The sequence below is a fragment of the Nothobranchius furzeri genome, chromosome 12 (genome assembly GCF_043380555.1).
Source record: "Nothobranchius furzeri strain GRZ-AD chromosome 12, NfurGRZ-RIMD1, whole genome shotgun sequence".
In the NCBI taxonomy this organism is placed as follows: domain Eukaryota; kingdom Metazoa; phylum Chordata; class Actinopteri; order Cyprinodontiformes; family Nothobranchiidae; genus Nothobranchius; species Nothobranchius furzeri.
In genome coordinates, this window is record NC_091752.1 from 73,171,399 (window position 1) to 73,188,631 (window position 17,233).

The following is a 17,233-nucleotide window of genomic DNA, read 5'->3' on the forward strand; positions in this document are numbered from 1 at the left end:
AGCCTTCAGCCTCGACCTAAATGCCTCGGCTGGAAACCTTCTGCAAAGCCCCGTCTCCTACACCACGCAGCATCGGTTATACTCTTCTGGCCCCCACCCTCGTGATTTCGGGAAATGATGGGATGCTGTTTTATTACCCAATATGGTCAAAGTAAGCCAAGACTTACTGGAAGTTACATAAGCTGGACTGAACAACATGTTGTGGAGCACGTACGCAGCAGCTGGACAATCAAGATGTTAAAAGTGCACGTACACAGGATGCTGGGCTGATAAACATCTTGTCAAAATGCACGTACACAGAACACTGCTTTTTGGCTCCTACAACATCATCTGCATAAAGACTTATCTTATGTTCTATTTTCTTACACTTTATCCCTTTAATACCTGTTGTTTGCCTAATTGCTGCCGCTAGTGGTTCGATAAAGATAGCAAACAGTGAGGGGGACAGTGGGCAGCCCTGCCTGGTCCCCCTCTGAAGACAGAAGCTAGCTGATATTTGGTCGTTCGTCCTGACACGTGCTGTTGGTGAACTGTATAATGTTTGTAGCCAGTTTATGAAGAAGTTCCCAAAGCCAAATTTATGTAAAGTTGCAAATAAGAACTTCCAGTTAACTCTATCAAAAGCCTTTTCTGCATCTAAAGATAATATACTAATTTCTATGTTTCTACTGTAAGAGAAATCTATCAAATTAAGTAATCTCGGTGAGTTTGTGGATGACTGTCTACCCTCAATGAAACCAGTTTGGTCAGGGTGTATTATGAAGGGGGTTACCTTCTCTAATCTTTTTGCCAGGGCTTTACAAATTACTTTGAGATCAACATTAATAAGGGAAATTGGGCGATAGCTGGTAGGAAATGCAGGGTCTTTGCCTGGTTTTAACAAGAGACTAATATTGGCTGAGTTCATGTTTGGCTGTAATCTGCCGCTCTCTTCGATTTCCCTCACCATTCTGAAAAATATTGGAGCCAGAATGATCCAGAATTATTTTTATAACTCTACTGGGAACCCGTCTGGACCTGGAGCTTTCCTATTAGTCATGGATTTAAGGGCTTCCTGGAGCTCCGCTGATGTTAGTGGCGAGTCCAGGACTGTAGCTTGGCTGTCTGATAATTTAGGAAGTGTTATCCTGTCAAGGAACTCATCGATCTCGTTATCTGATGGGTTTATCTGTCGTGAGTACAAAGTTTGGTAAAAGTCTCTGAAAGTGTTATTTATGCTTTCAGGGTCCTGATAAGAATGATAAATGTCTGACCTGATGTTGGGCTAATACAGCCAGTCAGTCACTCCTCGCTCCTTGTAAAGTTTATTGTTCACATAAAGCTTATCCACCAAGATGACAGCTCTCTTCCCATCCTGGATAAACTTTTTGCGCAGCGGAAAGAGGACTCTGCGCCGATCCAGAATTTCCTTCGGGAACTGATCGTTAACGCTGAAATCTTTCCCTTTGAGCTCCCTTCCGTGACTTTTAACAAGATCCTTCTGCTTAAAATGTTCAAATTTAGCCACGATGGGACGAGGTTTTCTGCTGTCTCTTCTTTTAGCTCCAAGGCAATGTACCCGGTGAAATGTGATATTTTTAACCGTTTCTTCGGGTATCTTCATTTGGGTCTGGAGAAAGTTCTTGATTGTATGCTCGCAGTTCTCCGCCCCTCCCGTCTGCTCCGGCAGGCCTGCGAACACCAGATTATCCCTCATGCTGCGGGCCTGAAGGTCCAAAACTGTCTCCTTCAGAGTTTTGTTGTCCTGGGTGATCCGCGTCATTCCCTCTTCCAGGGAAGAAACGGACTCCCGCAGAGACGCGTTGTCAGCAGCGAGCCGCTCAGCCTGTTCCTGACCGAACTCCAGAGATGTTCGGAGGTTCTGAAACTCCTGGTGAAGAACCTCGAGCAGATGAAGTCGCCCTTCAAATCCCAGAAGCCGTTTTAGGAATGCCGGGACTGAGCATGCGCTGACGGCCGATCACCGGATACACGGCAGCGTTTGAAGCTGATGGAAGCTCGTTTACAAACATCCACAAACAATTAAGACACATTTTTGCCTAATTTATTTACTGACAACGCAAAAAGTAATCTGGTAAGTACAACTCACTCAATCTGGAGGTAAGTGAAGAAAATTCAGAAAGTTTACCAAATTATATTGACGAAGTTTTTGAGTTATTCATTATGGGTCCGAAGAAATCAGCAGCTGAGGCTTAAACACATGGGATCAAGAGGAGCCGTCCTCAGGACTCGCCTGAGGCCTCATCTCCCCGGAAGGACGTATTAAAATTATTACATTCTATAGATAAATGGCTTCTGGGATACGCCTCCATTCTCAAAGACTTGCTTTTATTCATTATCTAGGTAGCACACACATATGCCTTTGGCAGAATTTGAATGAGCCATTTTAATCTAGATCAATCTAGATTAATTCCAAGATTACAGTGAGATTAATCTAGATTTAAAAAATTAATCTATGCCCACCACTAATATATATATATATATATATATATATATATATATATATATATATATATACATATACATATGTAGCGTTAGGAAGTTTATAATGGTCTGCCCTAACAGCTGCCCCTTCACACAGTAACATCGCCAAGGTCGGACGCTTGGTTCAGTATGTTTACATTCCAGGAGAAGAGACAAAAGAACAGAAGAAGAACGCTTTTCATTGATTAATCAAAGTACTTTATTTGTGATAAGCTAATCAAAGCATTTGTTGATCATTAATAATCAGGTGAATGATCTGTGAAATAAAGATGTCATGAGTTATGTGTTTAAATGAATAAACAGGGCTGCACCAGACAGACTGATATGCATTACCATGGAAACGCATGACACATTGTTTTCAACCAATCAGAACTGTCGTCTGTGGTAGGGCAGAATCTGGTTTGTTTATGAAAGTAGTCCAATCCGGTTTACTAAGATTCATAAACAACTGGGAGATATAAAAAGAAGGCAACGCCATTTTAAGTCAGTTCCACGTTAAGTTCCACGTTGACATCAGCTCTGTTCGATCCGAGCTCCAAGGAGTTACATCATACTCTCAACATTGTTTTCAACCAGCTCTCAATCCATCACCACAAAGAGGAATACAGGCTGGCCATCTGTATTTCCTGTTTTAAGCTGAGATCTGTCAAGCTGGAGACTTCCGTCGTTTGTACCAACGAGACAACCGTCCTTCAAAATAAGAGTGAACTTGCTGACCCCTGCCCACTACTACTGAAGTTATCCTCAGACGGGCGTTGTGTGCTGTGACCGCTGTTTCAACCAGCTCCAGTACAACCGCGGTCTTAGGACCTGGCAATTCCTGATCTACAAGGGAGACTCCATCTACGGTACGTGGCAAAATGGCGATCATGTCATCAGCTTCTGAAGCCTCGTGGGAGCCTAGTCATAACAACCAGATTCGCTACGACAGCCTAGAGATTCTGAACCAAACACACACACACACACCAACACGAAACATCTAAATCCATATGCATTCATCATTGAGATAGTCCTGGTAGATTGTAAGAATTTATAATTATAGAAATTAAAGATTCTTAAACGATCCCAACTCTCTCTCTCTTTTCTTGTCTCTCAGTCAATACACAGTGTTTAAGTAAACTCCCTGATGATAAAAACAACCACTTCTGATTGACTACTTAGATTGTATAAATATACAAAATCAGATAATTAAATTATCTAATTACAGTATATAAATATACAACTTCAAATCACAACATTATGGCGAGCCTAGCCTGATATCTGCACAGTTTATTACACTTTGTGCCGATTTTGAGACATATTTGGGATTTTTGTTCAGTGTGAGTTCAGAGGAGAAAGGAAAAGGCGATCTTTTCCTCCTTCAGCTTAGGGCAGTGCTTTTATCTTGGAGGGGGGTGCACATTCATCACCCTCCAAAGGAGGCGCTGTTTCCTCAAAACACCTTAAAGCTGACGTGACGTGGCGTGCGGCCATTTTGAGGCCTACATGTGAAGGTATATTTTTCCTGTCTTGGTACGTTGAAAACTGTCTGTTTTATTGTTTGTAGCTGTGTTTGTGACACTGTGTGGACATTTTTAGTAAAATCCGAGATTTTACTCCCCGTCGGAATTAATTCCGCTCGGTGAGGCGACTGATCAGTGCCTATTTCTTTTCCGGTAACCGCGCTAGCATAATAGTTAGCATAACTCGCTAATAGCGTGGTTAGAGACCGCGGACCGCATCTGCACACCAGAGTGCAGTCGCTAAAGTCCCAAATTACCTCGTCGCTGGAGACGTTTGGTTGATCGGGCATTTTTTGTGCTGGTAGCTCCAGACAATAGCTAGCATTAGCCGGAGAGCTAACTAGCAACCTCGGTTTAGCCTCGGGTACGCGTCCCGATAAGCTGTCTAAAGCCTGATTTATGCTTCTCCGTCTGCGTCAGTGCGGAGACACGCAACGCAATTATCCGTCCTTGCGTAGGGATCCGGCAGGCACGCAAGTACGTACGGAGTCGAGCCCACTTTTTTAAACATCCGTCGAACGAGACGGATTACGCAAGCTTGTGATTGGTCAAGACGCCGCTGTTGTTTACAGCGCCGCCATTGCAAAGAGAGCCGAGGATAACTAGCGGCAGACACTGAGAAGCTTGAAGAATACCTCGCGAAAAAACTCTAAAAATATGAACGTTTCATCCTACCGTGACTGGAGGAGTGAAAAGATGCACAGAAAGCGTTTTATTTGTGGACGGAAATGACAGGAAACGTGGGTTTAGAGGTGGGGAGCGCATGAAGCGGTGGGAGAATGAGAGACAAATATGTCCGTGTTAAAAGTCTCTTATATACACAAAAAACACAATATAAACACACGATCTTGGACCGATACATGACAGGATACCACAGAACAGCGCTACGTCCTCTGTTGTCCTGCCGGGGAATTGCTTTGCAACACTCTCCAGGAGACGGAGAAGTATGAGAGCAAAACGCTTCCGTCAATCCGTGCGTGTCTGTCCCTTGCGGAGCTGACGGAGAAGCATAAACCAGGCTTAAGCCGTTCCGACGCAGCGAATCTGCGTCCTAAATTCCGCTGAACCTTCCGGTACAAAGTACAGTCGGTTCAGTTAGCGGAGATTCTTGTCTCCGCTCCGGTGTGTAACATCGCGAATTGCTACCGGGAGAAACGCCGAGTGACGGACGGCGCATGCGCGGCGATCCGCCATCTTGGGTAACCCGACACGTTGCTCGACCCGCCATCTTGGGTAGGTCAAAAGAGAATGTTATTTTTGGCATTACTAAACGATTTTGCCCAAAATATTCATTCAAAAGCCAAGCTTCCCTGTAACTAATTCTTTATTAAGTCTACAGGTAAGGTTGTTTCTGGTGAAATTAGTAAATTAAAGAACACATTACTGATTTGGAAGATGGGCTGAGAGGAAACAATGCAATTACCATCCCAACTTCAGGCGGCGATGCAACACGCTCTCCTACCGATGATGCAAAGTGCTTTCCTACCGATGATGACAGAGATGAAGAACATGATGAACATGTTCAGCGCTCTTCAGCAGGACGTCGAGGGCGTCAAACAGTCTGTGCGTGAGTTTCAGGCGACGAGGGCAGCAACCCCATATTTGGCCGAGACGCCGCCAGCTGAGACGAAGATGCTGCAGGCTGATGTTTTCACAGGTTCTTACTCGCAGGAAAGCAACAACACCTCTCCGGTCGTTCCATCCGTGGCGATGTTAGGCGATCCACCCATGGACGACGACCCCGGTACCGCTATCGCCGTGACTGACAAAGTTTTGCTAGCACCTCTGGTCGTGAGGACGGGGTCTTATAGGCCCTCAGTTGAGGTCACTATAAATCAGGTACATCGCTGTGTCGCGTTACTGGACACAGGTGCGGACATTACGCTCATGAGCGGGGATTTTTACAACAGCATGTGCGACAAAAGGGGGGAGGGCCTCTCACCCCCCCCCCACTCATTACCGGCCCGATGATTTTCACTGATTTTGGTGGCGATCCAGGAACCGCGTCTTCGAAGACTGAGGTGAACATCTCGATAGGGGCCATGTCCTTCAAACACCCCGTGTACATCGATGAGAACATGCCCTTTCCCATGCTCATTGGGCTGGACTGTCTCCGGCGCCTGGACGCTAAAATCAGCTACAAGTCCGGGGAACTGTTTGCGTGTGTGAAAAAGCCTAATCCGTACAAACCGCCGCCTGACAAGGACTTCCACTACTCTGTGGCAAGCCTTTCGGGTGGGGCCGCGACTACGGGCTCACTGCCACGCTCAAAGCCGCCCGGAAAGCCACCTGAAGTTCTGTCCCAGATTGAGAATGTCATAGACCAAGCTGATGCTCTCACCAACGAGGTCGAGCGAAACACACTACGACAACTTTTGCCCAAATGGTCGGGTCCATACCTGATAACAGATAAGATCTCTCCAGTCGTGTATCAGATCAAGATCACCAGCAAAAACAGGGCACCCGTCTACAAATGGGTACACAGGGACCATATCAAACTGCACAAGGGTTCCGCAGATTTGGCCGATGACAACAACAATCTACCGTCTTCAAAAGGGGGGGTAAAAAATACGTCCCGTTGGTTCCACAGATTTCTATCTCAGGTTACACAAATTTGTTTGTTTGTGAGTGCGCATGGTTGTCTTTCATGTTATACGTCACGTGCAGACTTAGGGTGTGTTGAGATGGACGTGCTGTGGGCTCCTGGAGTCAGGTAAACGGCCAGGTAACAGTAGGCCACATAGTACTGTTGTCCAAAATTTTGTTTTTTTCTCTTTACTAATCACAATTCCTTATGGGTACATTCACATGAAGGGTTTACTAACTACTGATTTACATTTTAGTACTGATTTACATTTCTGTTTTTTATAGTATCTTTGAAGTTGATTTAAAAGTGATTGTTATGATTATCAAGTTGATTTATCTTACGGGCCATGACCAATTTTGCCCCTATCCTGACAGCGTGTATTTCCAGTGAGGATTCTCTGAAACCAGTTAGGGTTCTTTCATTTTCTGCTTTTCGCATCATCCTTTTTGCATTTCACACAGGCTGTGTCCGAATCCACGGGTAGGATGCTTGTGAGTGCGCATTTTGAGGTCGATGACGTCAAAGCGCAGCGACGAGTACTGTCCGAATTCCAAGAATCCTCATTCTCGCGTCCTCAAACGCGTCCTCGCTCCACCCACATTTCGAGGATGGGTCTGATGGATCCTCACAGGAGCAAGGGTATCCCAGCATGCTTTGCACGCCGGCCGCTGGACTCGACATTCGCAACAACAGCGGACGGAGCGGGACAGCAGTACAGCTTAAAATGTAAGTTAGTTAAAAAAAAATAGCGGTCAAAAAAATAAAATACGTGTTTGGGCACTTTTGGTTTGTGTTTTATATACGATCTAATACCGCAAATTGTTTTTTTTTCATGTAATTTAAGGCTAAAACATGCCCCACCGAAAACCAGCTTGAATGTTTAATAGGAAAAAACCCACCGTAAACTAGCTTGATCCCAGCAGGCTTTTAAAAGAAAATAGCGGTAGAAAACTACGCTGAAAGCGGTTCTGTTTATAGACATTTTTCGTTTGTATAAGTACATTTTAAGCAGAAATCAGCGAGAACGAGCTTGTATGGTGGTCCCGTCATAATTCCCTTGTGTGTGTGTTTATTTAGCGAATAAAGCTTCTCATCATTTGTTTTAAGGTTAACACCCCACCGTAAACTTGCTTGAAAGTCTAATAGGAACAAACTCACCATAAAAGAGCTTGCATCTTATGTAATCATGTAACAAACGCCAAAAATAACGAAAACTAAGTTTAATGTTTATTTAAGTTAATTTTTAAGAAACCACATTACAGATTTAATGTTTTTAATTTCATTTTAGGCGGAAAAAAACACAGAACACAATTTTCATCTCCCATGTGGATAAATTAAAATATTGTTTATTGCATGTTTTATCAACTATGATTTATAATCTGACTTTGTTCTTCTATTCCTCTCTATTCTCATCCAGAACCAGTACCTTTAAGGAGCATCTGTAGTTTCATTATGCCCAAGGTGTTCTCTGTTGTTAAATGACAATAAAGCCTTGTAATTCTAATTCCCTTTGTCTGTAGGACTGCAAGTATCCAGGGTCAGGAGAGGGAGTCAGCGGAAAGCCCACTGCTGAAACTTGGCCCTGGTTTGTCCCCATGGACGAGGTGTTGGGACAGAGGCCTTCCACTATGCCTCCTGTCCTTATTGCTTCCATTCCCGAGGACACTCCAGGGCCAAGTGCAGCAGTGGGTGAGACAGAGGACAGGGAGAGTGGTGGAAGGAAGCCGGACTCCTCATCAGGGAGAAAAAGGAGAAGGGCTGATGAACTCCTTGACCTGATCAGGGAGGACATGAGACAACAGAGGGAAGCGGAGGAGAGGAGAGAAAGAAGGATGGACAGATTTTTAGCATTGATGGAAAGGATGGCAGAGAAATGGGTTTTTTTTTCTTTTAGTTTCTTCTGGTTCAGGTTCTATATATGTGTTTGAATGTTTTTGTTATTTGTTTAAATGTAATAAAATTTCTATTAATTGATAACTCTTTTTTGATCATTAACAGTTTTATTATTCAGTTTTAACAAGTAACAACATAGTAAATAAATGGTAAGGGAACACTGTAAGGAATAAAAGTAAAGATAAAAGTAAAATATATACAGTAAACTTGGAAAGCAGGGAGTCTTTGGTGGTGTTGCTAAATCTACTGAACATGGATCGAGGTGGATGGAGAGCAGGAACCGAGATCCGTGGCTGAACGTTTCTGGTTGGCAAGTGGAACATCAGACAGAGTGGTCTGCAGAGGGTGCTTCTGGATGCGTCATCTCACTGTCCACTGCATCGTCCATCAAAAGGGTTTGCTGGGCTGGCTCAATCGACGGCTGTCACATCACTAACATTCAGATATATGCAAAAAAGGAGATCATGAGTATGATACTTGTAACGCTAGCAGATAACAGGACTAAATGATTTTTAAACTTTAAATACAAAGGCCGGTGACGTTTATTGAGCCGTCGCAGCTCCTCAAAAACCACAAATAAAATGAAATATTGCTGTGGATCCATTTTCAACGTCGCTACTAGCTTGTTAGCCTGTTTGCCGCCGTCACGGTAGCTAGGCAACTTGACCTGGGGGCGGGAATAAAAACGAGGCTAGTACTGTCCGAATTCAGAGCCGCTGACTTCCGGTTTTAGCGGTCTTGCAAGGACCAGGCCTTGCTAGACCGGCGAGGACCCGTACTCACAAGCATCCTACCCCTGGATTCGGACACAGCCTGTTTACCCGGTGGATTTTTGAATAAAAGATTAAAAATAATTTAAATGGGACCCGAAGAAGTTCTTGAGGACGCCAAACGGAAAAGACGCTAAGAGACGAAGGTAAGCAATACAGTTTATTTTCCTGACATCAATGTTTTGATCGTAGTCGCGCGTTTCTGTCATTTACTTTTAAGTTCCTAACTGAGTCTATCCACAGTTAATACTGACTTGTTGTTCCTTTGTAACATTAACTGTAAAATAAAAACGAAGTTGCTGCATTTTAAGCCTTAGACACGTTGAGATTAGATCACAGTATTCATTTATCTATGACTCTCTCGCAGCACTGACTGGAAGCATCAGCGGCAATGAAAAGAAAAATGGACATTTTGTCCTTTTTTACCGCTGTTTATAAAGAACAGCGTAGACAGAGAGAGGATGAAAGTCACGAGGGAGCTGAGAAGCAGGATGAAAGAGAAGGAGGAGTTGGTTGGAGAGGAACCAGAGAGGTCAGAGGCTGTCCACCCTGAGAGTGAGGAGGAGGAAGATGTAGGCTGTGAGGGAGAGAGTGAGGAGCAAAAAGAGGGACATCTGCTGTCATGTGCACCGTGTACACTACCGTCAGGTTTGTGGGTGTTGAATCTGTGATTGCAGCTCATGTTGTGTGTAAAATGCATTTGAGGCATGCTGACTCTGGACCAAAATTTCTGTTGTTTATATTTAATAAATAGATAAAATAAGACTCTGAATTAACTAATTATGACTTTTATCCTCATGCTAACATTTATTTTCTTTCAGATATCAGCAAGTGCAAGGAGGACCCACCTACTCAGCCTAGTTTGAGGACATTTCCAGGGACATTAATAGGAGACAGAAGACGCATTTAGCCAAGCTGGTATGAAAGTCATCCTTGGGTTGAATATTCTGTTACTATGGACTCTACTTATTGTCATGCATGCAGACATTTTAGCTCACCAAGTAGCGCAGGAAGTGTGTTTGACTCTCAGTGTGGATTTGGGAACTGGAAAAAAGCAACTGAGAGAGGAGGGGGGGTTTCAGTACGTGCAAAGTCTGAAAGGCATAAGGGTTCAATGATAGCGTGGAGGGACTACCAGAGGGCTGTGAAAGCTAATACAACATTGGCTAATGTACTCGACAAGGACCACAGTAAAAAGGTTAAAGAAAATCGTGAGTATATCAGAACAATTGGTGAAGTGATTTTGCTTACAGCCCGGCAAAACATAGCCCAGAGAGGACACAATGAGTCTGAGGAATCAAATAACAAAGGCAACTTCAGGGAAATTCTTGAAATGGTTGCAAATCATGATCCAGCTGTTAAACGTAGACTCACATCCATTCACAACGCAAAATACACAAGCAAGATCGTTCAAAATGAGGTTCTTGGTTGTTTGGCAGAAATGGTACGCTCTGAAATCATTGAAGAAGTGAAACGCAGTCAGTATTTCAGCATCATGGCAGATGAGACTAAAGATGTTTCAAAACAGGAGCAGATATCATTCATACTCAGGTACTATTATGATGGAGCTATCAAGGAAAGTTTTCTCCATTTTGAATCTGCAGAAAGACTAGATGCAGTGGGCCTTACTGAAAAGATAGTAATAGTCAACCTATTAGGACGCCATGGGTTAGACTACAAAAACAACCTTATAGGCCAAGCATATGACGGTGCTGCTGTAATGAGTGGTAAGCATTCTGGGGTCCAGGCTAAAATTAAAGAGACAGCTCCATTTGCATTTTACATCCATTGCAGTGCCCACTGTCTCAGTTTAGTATTAGTTGATTCTATCAAAGCAGTCCCAGAAGCAGAGGAATGTTTTGCTCTGTTACAGAGTCTCTATGTTTTTACTTCTGGCTCATAGGTACACCCCAAATGGCTAGCTGTGCAAAATGAGATGTATGGCAGCACAAGAGAGCTACAAAAATTAAGTGACACAAGATGGGCTTGCCGATTCATTGCTCTACGCAACATAATGGACAGATTACCTGCCCTAAAACGTGTCCTGCAAGAGACTGCACAAGAGCGCAGGGGAGGAAAATCTTCTGAGGCTCGAGGTCTTCTGGCACAGATTGACCTAGAATTTGTTGTGCATCTTGTTACGATCCGTACATTGTTCGGAGAAACAAAGCTTCTTTCAGATATGCTGCAATCCTCAACTGTTGACCTCTCAAAAGCAGCCGATTTAGTTGAAGGATTGGTGCAGACTTTAACAGATTTCAGGCAGGAGTCCTTTTTTGACAAGTTGTGGGGGGAAGTACTGAACATTTGTGAACAGTGTGATGCTGCCACACAGTCGGAAGCAAAACGACAGATAAAGACAAGCTCCAGACTTCGTGAGTACCACATACTAAGCTCAGTTGGTCAGAGGGAGCTGGCCTCTGACAAAGAAACTTATCCGTCTTCTTTTTTATCCTGTCATTGACTGCATGCTAAGTGAACTGAGCAGACGTTTTTCAAACACCAGTTGTGAGCTGAGCAGTATTCGATCTCTTAACCCTAAAAGTGATGCTTTTTTGAAAGACACCACTTTGTTTGAGTTTGGTCATCTTTTTGATGCTAATATTGAGGATCTGGGGCATGAACTGCATCAGTTCAAGAGACTTTTGGATAGAAAAATAAAGACTGGTGTGGTTGAAAAGCTTTCTGATACAGTGGAGTTGATCCGTTTCACAGAGCCATACAAAGAGGTATTTTACGAGTTCTTTAGACTGTGCAAAATCGCAGTTGCACTCCCAGTAAGTTCTGCCTCTTGTGAGCGGAGTTTTTCAACATTAAAATGAGTAAAAACCTACCTCCGGTCTACCACTATAGATGAGCGCCTTAGCAATCTAGGGGTGCTAAGCATTGAATCCAGATGGGCCAAGGCTCTGAACCTTGAAGCATTTGTAGACCGTTTTGCAAGACAGCACAAACGTAGAATACTGTTATTGTAATGGGACAGATTACTGTGTGACCAATTACTGTGTCACATCTTGATGATGATTTATGCTGTAAAACTAAATCAGCACAAACTTACACAAAAGAAGTGTGTGTGTGTGTGTGTGTGTGTGTGTGTGCGCGTGTGTGTGCGTGTGTGTGTGTGCGCGTGTGTGTGTGTGTGTGTGTGTGTGTGTGTGTGTGTGTGTGTGTTGACTACAAAAAGCAAATTGTATTGTGCAGATATTTTATTTGAATGTTTATTTTTCATATGTACATTTCATATAATCTTCAAATAAAGTCACAAACTGTAATAATTGACTAGAATTGTCTTTTTACTCAAGTCTCATGTTGCGGTGAAGCATTCAGAATTGTTATCTGAGTACCATAAAACATGCCGGTTTTACTTTCACAAGTAAACCATTACTGCATTCGCCGTAATAGTTTACTTGTTCATTGTCTTTTATTATGAATTTTTTTTTCTTGCGCCCCCATGAAAAAATACTGGCCCCACTGTGGCCCCCCTGGAAAATTTGGTCTAGAACCGCCCCTGTAAAGTATATTTGATTGATCGATTGATAATTATTATTTTTATCTCACTCTCATTTTTATTATTACATTACTTTTATCTTATTATTGTCATTTCTTTTTTTTTTTTGAGAAGTAATGTGATTGAGTAAATAGGGTAGGCATAAAAAGCTAGGCTTCAGCCTACACCTGTTTGGTTACTATAATTGAGATTCTGTATTACTGTGTTCTTTCTTTTCCTTTTAAATGACAAAAATCAATAAATAAACATTCATGTTGTCTTGTAATTTTATGACAGTCTCACGGTGCACATGTGTGTTGTTTTCATAGACTTGTGCTTGAAGCTGTGCTCCTGGAGGTGATCCTAACAGAAGGAGATGCAGCTTACCTGTCATTGGCACTGACCTGCAAACACTTCATCACCATTGTTTCAGATCCTGTTTTTAGGAAGAAGGCCCACTTTGCCTGGCTGGATGGTAATAAATGACCAATGATGTTAATGAATTGGCTTAATTTAATTATCATTTTGTTAATAGGTGAGATTCACTGGAGCAGGTTTTCTGCAACCTTCAAGTCTGAGCACGGTCTATACAAAGACTGTGTGGGCTTCACGGGAAAAGGACGAAGAGGAAAGTACCCTCGCTATTACTCTGGTGGGATACCTGGACACTGCCCTGGCTGTCAGCATTGAGCATGTTCAAATGTTCAAACATTGCCAAATAGTCCAGTGAAACATTTCTGCAGCAAGTGCACTCACATGTGTTTTTTTGTAATGTTGAAAAGAACTGCTGCTGTTTAGATTTTTTTGAAACAATATCCTGTTGTTCCTCTGTTTGAGAATAAAGTTTCTTGAAAAATTGGTTGCAGTTTATATAAAAATGATTCAAATGAACTTAATAAAAAAATCTAATTACAGGTAAAACTCAAAACATGAGAATATAGTGAAAAAGTTGATTTATTTCAGTAATAGGACTCATTCCATATAAAGCCAGATATTTCAGCCTTTATTTGTTATAATTGTAATAATTATGGCTTACAGATGATGAAAACCCTGCATTCAAAAATTCAGACAATTAGAATATTACATTAAAAACATCCAACACTGCTTTTAAATAGAAAATTGTCAGACATAAGTACTTTACAATTGGTTTTGCTTTTACTAAAATAAATGAATGTGCAACATTCTAATTTTTGGAGTTTCACATGTTTTTAGAAATTATATTGATATGAAACTAAAATCCATAAAAGTCGTTCTCAGCAGCTGTTCAACAGAGCCATCCTTTTGGAAGTTATTCTTTTTGCTAAAATGGAAAGTTTTCTCCACACATTTACCCAATTTTTTCATTAGGTTACATGATAACATAACAAAAAAATGAAATCAGGACAACTCATTTCATTTGGAGACACAGGTGACACTTAGGAGAGCTGATCTTACATCTTTGGAGGAATTAGGTTTAAATATCAGTTTTAAATACTATGAATAGTCTCATCAAACTCAAATGGTTACAGTTTCCTACAAATAGTATAAAACTAGGCCATTTGTAAAAATCATCCTCATGAGATTTCGAATGACAATGGCATTTAAAAAATACCACACTAATTTAAAAAAATTAAAGTGATGTGAAAAGTGTGAAGAATCAGTCATTCTTTGATGAAGATTATTGAAAATTATAGTTTAAATGATTGTTGACTGTGTCATGTTTAGTACAACGACGTTCAAAAAATATTGTAATAAACAGTAAATATTTATGAATCAGAAATATAGAAATTACGATAGTTTACCTAGAATTATATATTGTTTCATGAACAGTTTGAATCAAGATTTTTTCCAAAACGGTAGCTCGACATTAGCGCCCCCTTCAGTTCCAGAAAGCAATGGCACCGTTTCCATATATGGTATTGTTGTGCCCACTCCCCGCCCCGTGCTACAACTAAGCTAAGCTGTAGCCAACTGTAGTTGTCGAGACACGACCTAGAAGCTGTGCTGTTCTGAGATAATTCGGTAGACTTGGTGAGTTTTGGTAGTCAGTAGTCGGTAGTACAGTCAGTAACGTAGTTGGATCTGGAACATTTACCGTCTTTAGTGAGTGGAGCAGTTCACTTGGTGAGTGGACACCGTTTCTTTGTGAGGGAAAGCACGCTAGCGGCCTAATGGAGTTAGCATCATGCTATCGCTAAATCGCGAGTGGTGGTTTCCCTGTTTAAAATCAACAAACTATTTTATTACCGTTAAATAGTTTTAACAAAGAGATCCCTAGAACAGGCGCGCGCACATGCTGGATTTAGTGAGCCACCAGACAGAACTAAACAGGAGAAACCGTTGTTAGTATTTTTGTAGAGCATCCATCTTCTATTTAGTCTGTAGCTGGAAGAATAGAAGAGAACTCTGGTGAGCAAAGGTCCTCTTTTCCAGACTGGATCTGTCCTCAGCTGATCAGAACCAAAGCGTTGGATCTTTAATCTCCTGCGTTGTTCTGAAGCAGCATCTTAATCAGCTCTCCTGCTTTGTTTCTATTGCAGCTGTTAGCTAAACACGGCTAAAGAAAACCTGCTACCACTTCAGGATCATCCATCAGCTGGGACTGATTCATCGTGTGTTCTTCACCACCTGGACCTGGACAGCATGGACACAGGTAGGGCTGCCACCTTTCAGATATGTAAATAAGTAAATGAGTTGGAGAAGTGGTTTTTCTCTTAGACAGCTGTGTTATTCACACAGGTGTGAAACATCTGTAAACGCCAGATCTGGTGCAGGAAAATGGCTGAACAGGGAGTGGGGACACACTTTGCCTTCTGCGGTTGTAAGTGATAATAATAATAATAATAATAATAATAATACATTAAACTTGTCTAGCGCTTTTTAGGTCAGTCAGGCTTCACAAAAAATGCAATAAACACATAATAAAACAACATGAAACATAGTAAACAGACTGGGGGATGCTGGGTTGATCTTAAGAGAAGGCCAATTTAAAGAAGTGGGTTTTAAGCAGTGACTTAAAAGTAGAAAGAGAGACGGCGTTCCTGATGTTTAGTGGGAGAGAGTTCCAAAGTGTGGGGCAGCGGCTGCAAAGGCTCGATCCCCCATGGTGCCATGTTTTGTTCTGAAAGGGGAAAGGAGGTTGGAGTCAGCAGAACGGAGGTGCCGGGAAGGAGAATGGCGATGGACTGATTATCTTTTTGATTTAAAAGTTGTGAAACTATTCAGTATATCCGTGCTGCAATAAATGGTCTGCAGCGCTAAAGACAAAAACAAAATGCTTACTACAGCCTCCACATGTGACTCCAGAGAGCAGTCGCTAAGTCAGCATGCAGCTCAGTGAATTTAATGTCCTAGTGGAGTGGGTGGTGGTCTTATGGAAACATGAGAGCAAGTCAAACTGCAGCTTTAAGAGCACTCTGAGCAAGAGTTGTTTTTCTACACATCTGTTTTTGATTCACTGTTTAGCAGTTGTCTGACGTTTCTATATAGTTTCTAAAGTAAAGCTGTCGTTTACAACTTTTTCTTGTGTTTCTTGTTTTCTATTTTCATATTCAGGCCAGTTTACACACAGAACTCCAGTTATTGCTAGATTTGTCCAATCTGGGCTGCAGCCGAATCACACAGTCAGTACGCCAACATGCTGCTCCTCTCAACTCACTTCCTCTGTACACACACATCCAACGTCGGAGCTGCACACAGGCAAACTCAGAGTGACATCATGGAATTGGATCAGGAACTTCCTACAGACAGGAAAAGATCTACAGCTAGCATAGCTGTGGATCACACTGGATAACTTCCTATGGTTGCATTTATTTGACTTATTTTATTTTACCACCTCTTACATGAGCTGTCTTTAGTCCATTTGGAATACAAATACAGACAGAAGGACAATATGGGACCAGCTCAATGGCCTTGTGGTACTGTCCTCCCTGGGACTGTGAGATCAGGTTCCATTCTCGGTCGGGTCATACCAAAGACTTTAAAAATGGGTCCCATTGCCTCCCTGCTTGACACTCAGCTTTAAGGGGTTGGATTGGGGGTAAAACCACCAAATAGTTCCTGAGCCCAGCCACTGCTGCTTCTCACCACTCCCCTCCAATGAGATCAGTATGTGATGATGACTATGGGACTTTCTCCATTTTCTTCTTTGTTAATGCATTGCATCACCACCTGGTATCAGAACAGGACTCGGTATTGGAAGATAATCAAAAATCAAACAACTTGGATTCAGATCAGGGGCAAAAATGTGGTTTTAACATAAGTCAGCTTTAAAAACTAAAACAACTGTTTATGAAATAACGTTACCGTAATTAATGACATATTTTCCTAGTTTACATTATGTTGTTTGAAACCAAGGGTCTCATTATCTGAACTTTTTAACTTGTTGGATCATGAATCTGTTTAAAAACTTTGCTCTATATCAGGGTTGTTCCTGGCTCAGACTGAGGCAGAGGTGGTACCATCCTGACCGTGCGCCAGCACATGCGTACTCTGTGCATTCAACTGCCTCACTTTTTTAAAGGCTAAATAT

At 42.2% G+C, this 17,233-nt stretch overlaps 1 protein-coding gene across 6 annotated transcripts in view; it reads left to right on the forward strand.

Moving 5' to 3' along the window:
- LOC129157228 (zinc finger protein 234-like) overlaps positions 1 to 17,233 on the forward strand; it is a 159,285-nt gene that overhangs the window by 66,118 nt on the left and 75,934 nt on the right. For 2 of the 6 annotated variants that reach the window (XR_011515839.1, XM_070543093.1), the window contains exons 7-8: positions 15,243 to 15,355; positions 15,442 to 15,523. Coding sequence is in view for 3 of the 6 variants with exons in the window: in XM_070543093.1 (XP_070399194.1) it covers positions 15,481 to 15,523 (43 nt within the window). In the remaining 3 variants the exon portion in view is untranslated. Of the gene's footprint in view, positions 1 to 3,985; positions 10,155 to 13,052; positions 13,199 to 13,258; positions 14,827 to 15,242; positions 15,356 to 15,441; positions 15,524 to 17,233 lie in introns of those variants that run through there. The other 4 variants (XR_011515837.1, XR_011515838.1, XM_070543095.1 and 1 more) reach the window with 4 other exon arrangements.